This window comes from Montipora foliosa, chromosome 4, assembly GCF_036669935.1.
Source record: "Montipora foliosa isolate CH-2021 chromosome 4, ASM3666993v2, whole genome shotgun sequence".
NCBI classification, from domain to species: domain Eukaryota; kingdom Metazoa; phylum Cnidaria; class Anthozoa; order Scleractinia; family Acroporidae; genus Montipora; species Montipora foliosa.
The window spans coordinates 7284982-7295169 of NC_090872.1; the positions used below are offsets into that span (position 1 = coordinate 7284982).

Genomic DNA, 10188 nt, shown 5'->3' on the forward strand with positions numbered 1-10188 from the left:
ACAGATAAAAGCACTGTGCCTTTTGTTACAGCTCACTCAGCGTGACATCAGAGAGTCTAGGCTCTGGGTACAGGCTCCGCCTCTCACCGCAAAGAGCAGGCAACACTTTAATGTAAGATGTCGATTCGAATTCTGTTTAGGTTTGGCAGTTTGTATCGAGCAAATATATGTAGGGGCTCTTTCCTACCTCAGCAAGGCCGTACATTATCGTGCACGCAGGTATCGGAAAACAGTAGAAAAGGCATCCCAATTCCGCCACCCATGCCTCAAAAACTGGAAGATCTCGCTCTAGGATTTCGCGCATCAAAGGCGTTCTTAGCAGCATGCGATCTCGGCATCTTCGACACTTTAGACGTTTCCGCGAGTCCACAATCAGCCGAAGAAGTTGCGGCAAAACTGAGTACGAATCCAGACACTACTGCACTACTGATGGACACACTAGTTGCTTTAGAACTGCTCCAAAAGAACCATAATGGCGAATCGTGGTTGTACTCGAATACCCAAATGGCGAGCCAGTTCCTAACCGAATCAAGTCCTGATTCGATCACTGGGTTTACAGACCATTCACAGAAACGGGTGTACCCGCTTTTTGGTAATTTGGAGACTGCAGTAAAGGAAGGAACAGACCAGTGGATGAATACATTTTCTTTACCATTGGAAGATATGTGGAAAACGGTTTACAAAACCGATGAGGCGAGACTGAAATATTTGGGAGCTATGCACGACACATCACGGTACACCTGTCATGGTGCAGCGAAGGCTTTTGACTTGAGCAAGTTTCGCCATTGTTGTGATTTAGGAGGTAGGTTATACCAAAGTATGAATAGCGAAGAGTCAACCAACTCGACGCAATTTTGGTGGACGAAAACAAAAGATCTTTTATTAGCTCCTTTTCTTTGTCTTGTTCATATACAGCATTGCTATCTGCGTCTCTCGAAATTGGAAACCACCTTACAGTTACGAGGCCAAGGATAATAAAGCTAATGATAATCACAAAATTAAGGTCTCGGTAAAGGTAAATTTGGGCGTCTCGCTCAAATTTCGATGGGCTGTGGCGTATATTTCCCGGAAAGAAAAATTCTGAATAATTAATTTTAAAACCAGTAAAAAAAGCTTTGCTTCCCTCCATGGTCTGCGTGCGAAAAATGATTGACGTATCATGTCAATCACATGTGAAAGGATTGGGTGTCAATTAATAGCTTTTCATGCGGGAGGTCGCGGGACCCTCCGGCATGACAGCCCAATGCTCAACTGACTCAGCCACCGGTGCGTGGTTCTGATAGAGGATTGTAGAGTTTCGGCTTTGATGCGTGATATTTTTTTCGTCATTTCTTAACATATCAAAAATTCCTCACACGGTATCGGAGTGCATTCATCTGTGATAAAGTGAAGGGCCAGGAACTTCTGCAGCAGACTCGGTCGCTCTGAGTTTGAGGCCTCAAAACTAAAAGGCAATATTATTGTAAATACCAAAAAACTAAAACTTTATTCAAATAATTCAATGTATTAGCTTTAATGTGATATATAGTTTGACCCTGTACAAAAATAGCGGCGCGACAACTTTATTTTTCCGCTGACGCCTCATTTTCCTTTACCGAGACCTTAATTAAAGTTTAAGCCTGCATATATTCAACTGGTTGGTCTTCGTTTCTTGTTTCTTTACCTCATTAAGGGAGGTTATACCTCTAATCCTCTACTGGAGTATAACAAGAGAGGTTATACTCCACTCTTTTTACCGCATTGGTAACGTAACGTGGCGAGGCGTTCCCGGGTTTGGAACATTTTTTCGGCAATGGCAGGGCGACTACTATTTGAACCAATTAAAATATTGGCTGGTGTCTAGAAATAATCGGAAGGGAGTCAAAAAATTATCGGTGCAGGAATCTTTTAAAGCCCAAATTTTCTGAAGGACTTTTTTCTGGGTTACAGGATGTATTTGTTAGACACAACCGCTTACAGAATTTTTTGAGGAAATTTTCATTTGCAGGAATTTGCCCAGCTTTTATCAATTTCTTCATAGTCCGCTCCCCACCCCCACCCCCCCCCCCCCCTCCCTTATAGATTTTCGCTGTAGGGACATATAAGAAATTTCGTTTTCTTGGAGAGAAATTTCGCAAGGTTACATCAGTGAAAGTTTGTGGATTTTTCGCACAGAAGACACGACAAGCTCCCATCAGCAAAATGTTGAAAGGTTCAACGACATTTCGCGGAATTTTTTGCTCCAGAGGCTTGCAAATTTTCGTCGGTTACAAGGACAGGGAAAAATCGAGGACGCCAAGTTTGACTCAAACCAAAGCGATACAGTGAAGCTTCCAAAGTTTTCGATACCTTGGTTGAGACGCGGTAGACCGTATTAAGAAGTCTGTCTGACACAAAATTTGAAAATACATAGCTCTCTTTTTCACAGGTTTATAGCAGATATCGATTGTCGCGCATTCTACCACATGGCAAGCATGCCGTTTTTCCGGATCAAAGAAGCTTGCAAAACTTTCATGTCGAAATCAGCTCCGAGAAGATCGAGTGTTTCACTAATATTCTTCATCAGTATAATTACACAGATGTTAAATGAAAATTCTCTGAGCTTATTGGTTGCCTTTGAGGTGATTTTTACGCAATAATCACCTATTTCGAAATAGCCGCAAGCCGTTTGAAGAAATTAATTGTTTTAAGGACACTGCATATTTCTCAAACAATCAATTATGTAATTTTGAGTCGTCTCGGTTTTTATTCACCGATATTCACCTCGTTTTCTGCGAAAAATGGACAACTACAAAAATGGAGACGAAGTCGGGGTTTTTATTCGCAGATATTCACCGAGCTTGAGGTGAATAATTGTTTTAGTATAACTACATGGGTGATTATTTTTCAAATATGTAAGATTTCTTCGTCTGTCACCTTGACAAAACGGCTTGCGGCTAACCGCTTATAATCACCTCAAAGGCAACCAATCAGCGCAGATAATTTTCATTTACCATCTGTGTAATTTTAATATTTAACAATTATTCGCCGAAGGCGAAGTGATTATCGGTGAATGTTCACCGAGACGAAGTCGAGTTATGCATTGCAAAATCGTGTTGTGAACTTGGGGAGCCTCTGGTCATGCGAGTCAACATGTGAGTCACACAGTTATTGAAAGCTAACCGCTTGAAAATGGGTGCTTAGACTTAAATGCGAGACTCGCATGGCTCGCTATTTGTCAAGATCGTGACAATACCCTCTGACTGAAAAGTTTCCCCTTCGTCATGATCAGCACCGTACCGCACCGCACCGCACCGGGTCCAAAGTCCATTATGGTGTCTTCACTTACTACTGGAGCAGACTGTACCAATGTATCGATTTGGTTTTCACTTTTATTTTAGAACTTTAGATCGTCCATAATGAGATGTTTTATAGTCGGTAGACCATTCCCTAGGCTGTATCCTGCCTATACATGCTTTGTCGTCCTCAGTTAAACGAAAAAATGTCAGTGTTAATCAGTGCATATACTAAGCGCTGATTAAAATGTTGTGTCACTTAAATGTAAATTCCAAACCCTTTGCGATACTTCATGTGAAATTTCGCTCCTCCAAATGAAATGGTGAACGAAACTAGAACAATGGTTTTTACCGAAAATTAGCCGTCTTTTAAATATCGTACAATTATTATGTTAACTTGAGGGATATATAGGCACATACTAACATCTGACATAACGTGGCCTAAAACAGACAGAGAGACAGACAGACAGACAGATCCAAAGTTCGTCGGTGATCTCTAAATAGTTCGCACAACCAGTCATCCGTGACTAAAAAGTCACGCAAGAATTACTAACGTGACAGCATCAATATTTCTTTTCAGGCAATTCAGGGTACATGGCATACACCTTGAGCCAGTACTACCCAGACATGAAGATCACAGTGTGCGATTTTCAATCGGTGGTAGACTCTGCACCTCATTTTAAACCCTCCCTTGAAGATTGTCCCAATCAAGCAAATGTTTCCTTTGTGGCGGGGGACTTTTTCAAGCCTAATCTACCAAAGGCAGATTTGTATGTGTTGTCTCGTGTGATTCATGACTGGCCAGATGACAAAGTGGATATAATTCTCTCAAACGTCTACAACTGTTTGCCCTCAGGTAAGGCACAAAGCAAGGTTTTCATTGTCCATCATATCAGATCAGGTCAAAGGGTGATGACACAAGTTGAAAAGAGCTCATTTTTGTCCTTTTGGGTTTTACCAGCTGCCTGTTTCAAGGCTTTCTTGCTTTCCGACTGGTTGTTCTGATCGCTCAGACCTTAATCAATAATACTTCCAGTATATAAAGATAAGGGTCCTTCATCTGACATGTGACCAGTTTTTAATTCGAGCAATCATTCACGTACAGCATTTCCACATGTCCACTCAATTATATATGAAAGTGAAAATCAACTCATGGGATGCTCCCCAATTTAAGGTGGCCAACTTCAATACAACAAGGGGCTGTTGCATCGCATTACGTGTGGCAGAACAGCCTGGTGTAGAAAGATACCAATATGATTTTAATGGTAACAAAACATGGAAAGTTCATTCGATAAAAATTCAAGTGTTCAGTTTGTGATCCCCAGCATGAGGCCGAGAATGCTCATCCGACAGTAGTCTTTATCCTCTAAAAATCGCTTTCGTTTCACAATAGTACGACCTCGGTCACCAGACTGGCGTATCCTTCTGCGTCCGTTTCTAGTCGTCCATCAACTCAACCTTGCCTACCATTCCATCCGCACTGGTACTGTTTCTTAGGACTTTCGTCATTTTAGACAATAAATTGTAAATATCACTTAACTCGATTTATTTATTTTAGCTCCTAGACGTAACGTGTTAAAATAATTTGATTGATTGATTGAGGGAGAACAAGATCACCTTGGCCGTCGCCTGGTTCACTGTGTTGCTCAGATGGGTTTCTTTGAAAGTGAGGCACTTTTTGAGGGGGTGGCTTACACTGTGGATGAAGTACCATTTGCCAGGATCCCTAGCAGAGGATTCTCTTGTGGAGGGCGGCACTGACAAATTGATTCTGTTTACCCTATGTACTCCCCCATACCAATGGTCCTTGTAGGTCTGACAAATGACTGGGCTACTTTTCAAAGGAATTTCGGTTGGGGGTGATTTTGCTCTTGTGCAATTTCCTGTATGAAGGTGGCAAACTCGGCAAATGGTGAATTAAACGGAAGATCAAGTTGTGAAACCTAAACAATGATGATATCATTTTCAGTTACTTGCATCGAGTTTTGACAGAGGCCGAGAAAATGATATTAGCAAGAGGATTGCGTTTTTGTTTTCTTCTGAAAAAAATCGACGTGAATGATGTAAAATGTTGGCTTGAACTACTTTTCCGTGACCTCGAAAGATCTGGACTGCCTTTAACAAATGACTAGACGCTCCACGAGCGTAAACTGGGTTGCCTGTGATGCGTGTTACAGAAAAATAGAAGGCACTGAGCTGGGTGGTATTGAACTGCAGCGTTCCAGTTACTCTTTGCAAGTGGGGGGGTCATGTAGACCATTTGAGGGGTCACCCAGACGTCGTGCCAGTTGTGGCCAGCTGTTCTCACGTTGATTATTTTGTAACGTCCTGTCCCGTTTTGATGTCTTTAACTTTTTTAAACTTTGGCAATAAATTCAGTTCAAATATAGCAAAACGCGCTTTGAGTAAACCTCACTCAATTAATCTTTAAATAGTCTGCAAAAAAACCTAACTGAAAATTGCTCTAATGGACGTTTTTCTGCATGTCATACATGTCTTGCAGTTGCACTAAGCAAACGTTTATTCCGCACACTAAGGAAGGACTGAACATGTTTATTCCGCTTCATAATTCCTGTACTTTTCAGTCTAATCTGATGCCAGGTCAATTTTTTTTTTGGCTTAACGTTTGCACCAAAAGGTACCGTAAAAGACGGGAGTTAACAGTGAAAGGCAAGCCAAAAGATACCTTGGGTGTCAGAGGAATTTTTTTCAAGGTCGGACAGAACGCTCCGCGATTCCAAATCAACGGTCGAAGACAAAAAAAAAACCTCCGGTCGCATGACTCCAGAACCTCATCTCCATGCGTAGAGACAGTTCAGATTTCTAGTCGCCGTGTTGTCGTCAAACCAGTTTTGGTCGCCAAGCTGAGACTGATTCCCGCGGGACGCAATGAAGTCAGGATCATTAACATTCCCGAAAATTGTGATTACTGTGATGGTTATTCATTTCAACAGCTTTAATAATTTCGGAGCAATTTAAGGTTGTATTGATTTTCGATGCGTAAGATCGATTGATTTGATGATTTTTTTTCCCTCAGAGCGACAAGTTATTGTTGAACGTATTCAAAACAGGATAATAGCAAAGAGCTAGAGATCACTACCTAAAGTGCAGAATGGACGACTTCGAGATGCGAGAAACTTTTGTCTGTCCTTACCATTTTTCGTCCACGAGTCCTTTTATTCCCAAGCACAGGGGTTGTGCGACCAGTCGAATTTTTTTTTGTTTGTCCTCGGCCATTGATTTGGAACCGCGGAGCGTTCTCTCCGACCTTGGAAAAAAATTCCTCTGGCACACAGTGAAGCCAAAAGACAGCTGAAGAAAAAATTAAAATAGTTTTTATCTAAAACTCTGAATTTCTTATTCTCAGCGAAAGACTAATGGTAATCGATCGTAAAAACACTAAAATTTCTGCAGTCTCGGACGTCTATGAATCAAGGGGAAGGTCATGATTGGCATGACTATTCCGGGGGTGAGGGGTGAGGGGTGAGGGGTAAAGGCTGAAGGGGTGGCGGTAGGGGGTGAAGGGTACAATAGCTGAAAAAACCCAAACCTTTGCAAAAATGCTAACCTTATACTTAAACTATATGCTTTAGAGAATGTTTAGGCCTAAGATTAGCATTTTTGTAAAGGTTGGGGTCGTTTCAGTTTTCACCCCTTTCACCCCTTACCCCCGAAATAGTCATGCCGGTCATGATGTTCCGTCAAAAGGAATAAATTGATCTCGTGCTAGGTAACTATAAAGGTCCACGTGATCACCTTGTGTCAACGTTCTTGTTTACATTGAATGAACTACATGGAAGAATGTTAATCGTTCGTCGTTTTCAGGGTTAAACAACGTACTTTTTGCCCAAGAAGCTTCCGTCTTTCGTTTTCTAATTTTGTTGTAATATTTAACTGAATCTTTACATTTCATCTGTCGGGTCAGGAAGCGTTCTTTGTCTGTTTTCATCAAAACAGAGTTAATTTTGTAATTGAAATTCTAAACATCTATGGCCGTGTTTTCACGACAACCACTGTCTCGCTTAACATTCCTGAAAGTGGTTTGTTTGCAGATTTCATTAAGCGACGTAAAAAATGATACGTGTTTTCACGGGTAAGATTAAATGAGGAGAGAGCACGTGCCAATGCAATAATAAAAATAATAAAAATAAAACGCCTGCCGACTCTGTTCTAAAGATCAGGAGACAGTATCACACGTTCTGTGGCGCATAGCACAGTCACTGTATAAAGCACGACACGACAGAATGCTACGCCGCGTTTACGATGCTTTACTGGAAAGACACGGATTTGAAGAATCTGAGTATTATACCCCGTGGTCAAGCAATCTTATCCGCAGCCAAGCCAAAAGAACAACGAAGCAAAGATCTTCTTGTGGGACATACCCTGGAAATTGGAAAAATGTCTAATGAATGGCGAAAATAGACGGGATCATCCTTGAAGGAACGATAGGCAAGCCAGGAACAATCACAATGAGAACTAAACACAAGACAGACAAATATATAGATTTGACACTGGGCCGGTATTAAGAAATTATCCCCAGGTCATAAAATCAAGCTCATTTCAGTTTACTACAAAGATCTGGAAAAAGAACTGACTCGCATATTAGATAAAAACGTAGCAAAGACAACTATTGAACGCTCACAAAAGTGGATCATCTCCAAAAACTGTGAAATAGTAAAAAGGTTCTCCCATGAACTGATGTTGGTTAAAGTCATTTATAGTTGATGAACATGTATATAGTATCTCATTCGCAATTTCTTTTTCGTTCATAAGCATCTATGAATTTTACTACTTTTATTTTCTTAACCATATATTGTAAGTTTTACAATATTACATCGTAATAGACCATTTTACAGTTGTGGCTAAGTTACCAGGCCTAACAATGGAAGCGAGGCTCCCGGTGACCCTGTTTTGATACAAACCTTCATGCTTTTGTAATGTTAATATGGACTAATTAGCGTTACAACAACACAATTTACATGATAAAAGCAGTGAGGTCTGTATCAATGCAAGGTCACCGGCAGCCTCGCAGCCATTCATAGGCTTGGTCGCTGAGCAAACAACTGTAAAATGGCCTATTTATTAGGTTGACCATAGTCATAAAGTTTTATAGGATAGTTAAATGAGCACAATTATCCAGGCCCACAGGCCCTCAAAGGTTTTCAATTGAGTGTCAAAAGTAATTAGCGAATTACTTTGGTTTTGCATTACTTCACTTATTGATTGCTTCAAAGTCCTCGCGCCACTTTTTCAACCAATCAGAAGTGACACCAAAACCAATCTTGGCTCGCGCGTGTACATTATCCCGCGCTTTATGTCGGCCACTTGTGATTAATTTGATTTTTGATTTGTTTACTGGATTGTCTCCGTCCTTATTGGTAGGCCAAATAGTAATTACTTTGGTTTTCGTTTCACTCGATTGAAACTCGCTCTAAAGGCTCCCATAATAATAATGATAGTTATCATTATCAACTTAAGCCAACTTTAAACAAAGCTTTTACATAATCAATTCCTCCTCTTCAACGCAGAACCTACTGTCCCCCAAAGGAGACTTAAGGAAGGTGCCGAAGCAATGAGGCACAGCGTATGTAAGGGACACCGCATGTACGCACATCATTGTTGTGCTCTACACCGTTAGTGCCTGCTACACAACCTTGTCCCACTCCATTCTTGTCCCCAGAGCTCTCCGTTTCTTTTGGTCACATGGTCTATTTCGTCGACCACGTGACCAATAGAAAAGGAGGGCTCTGGGGACTAGAATGGCCCGACTAAGGTTTGAAGTGGTAAATATATTCTTTTTTTTTTTCTCTTTTAAGGTGGAGGTCTTCTTGTTGTAGAATTGACATTAGATGACGACAAAACTGGACCCTTGAAGGCTCTACTTCAGTCCCTTCTGGTGCTTGTCATTGCAAATGGCAAAGAACGTTCTGGGAAAGAGTATAAGGAGCTTTTGGGAAAACATGGCTTTGTTGATGTTCAGATAAAAAGACTTGATTCAAAGTCATGGATGGATGCCATTTTATGCAGAAAGGGGTGAAAAAGTATTGCTAATCTGGCACAAGAAATAAAAAAAGTACATGCTTTTGGTTCAAAGGGTTTAGAAAAGAGGTATAGAAACAGTCATGGCAAACATTCATTGGGACAACAATAAAGGCAAGGTGAAACACGCTAACACCAACCTGGTGTGGCCAACACCGATCTCTTAATGTGATCCACCTTCCCACACGCTTGCCGTGGGAGAACAGTTTTACTCTTCCCAACCCAGCTTACCACATGTATGGCATGTGAAGCTGCCACTTAAAGGGGTCCTAAACACACCCACCTAGTATGTTAGCTACGCCATGCTGATGAGGCTCAAAAGGCCGAAACAGCTGTCCGTGGCTGCAAATTGACCGGGTGAAAGGGTTGTGCTTATGCGTGATGTGTTGGCCACACTGGGTTGGTGTTAGCGTGTGTCACCTTGCTTTTATTATTGATTGGGAGTCCCTAACCATTATTATTTAGGATTCACAAAAGAACGTCAATTTAACGAGCATTTATCTGACAATTTAGTAGATCTTAGTAGTGGAGGATAGTATTCATGGTAACGTAAATATTAGCCATTGGTCAGAGAAACGGAGGTGAATACACTCTTTTTTTATAAGAACGTCTAATTTTGCGCTGTAAGGCTGAAAATGTTCGTAAATTTACATCAGACTTTGTTTCACCTTGGTGACTTTGATGGTGTTGAAGTTACTTTGAACGATTATAAATACGAATTGCTCATTATTACAAACTGAGATGTGTATCATGCAATAAGAAACTCTATTGTTATCTTATACGAAATACGTCCTTAAGTATTAACCGCTTACTAACCGAGCGCGAGGAATATTGGCCCGAGGTCGTGGCAGTACGGACCGAGCGAAGCGAGATCCGCATTGCCACGACCGAGAGC

At 41.2% G+C, this 10188-nt stretch overlaps 1 protein-coding gene across 1 annotated transcript in view; it reads left to right on the forward strand.

Moving 5' to 3' along the window:
- LOC137998901 (acetylserotonin O-methyltransferase-like) overlaps positions 1–10188 on the forward strand; it is a 10702-nt gene continuing 514 nt past the window's right edge. The window contains exons 1-3 of the mRNA XM_068844741.1: positions 1–802; positions 3835–4110; positions 9071–10188. The exon at positions 9071–10188 is cut by the window's right edge and continues 514 nt beyond it. Coding sequence (XP_068700842.1) covers positions 118–802; positions 3835–4110; positions 9071–9291 — 1182 coding nt within the window. The 5' untranslated portion in view covers positions 1–117 and the 3' untranslated portion in view covers positions 9292–10188. The remainder of the gene's footprint in view (positions 803–3834; positions 4111–9070) is intronic.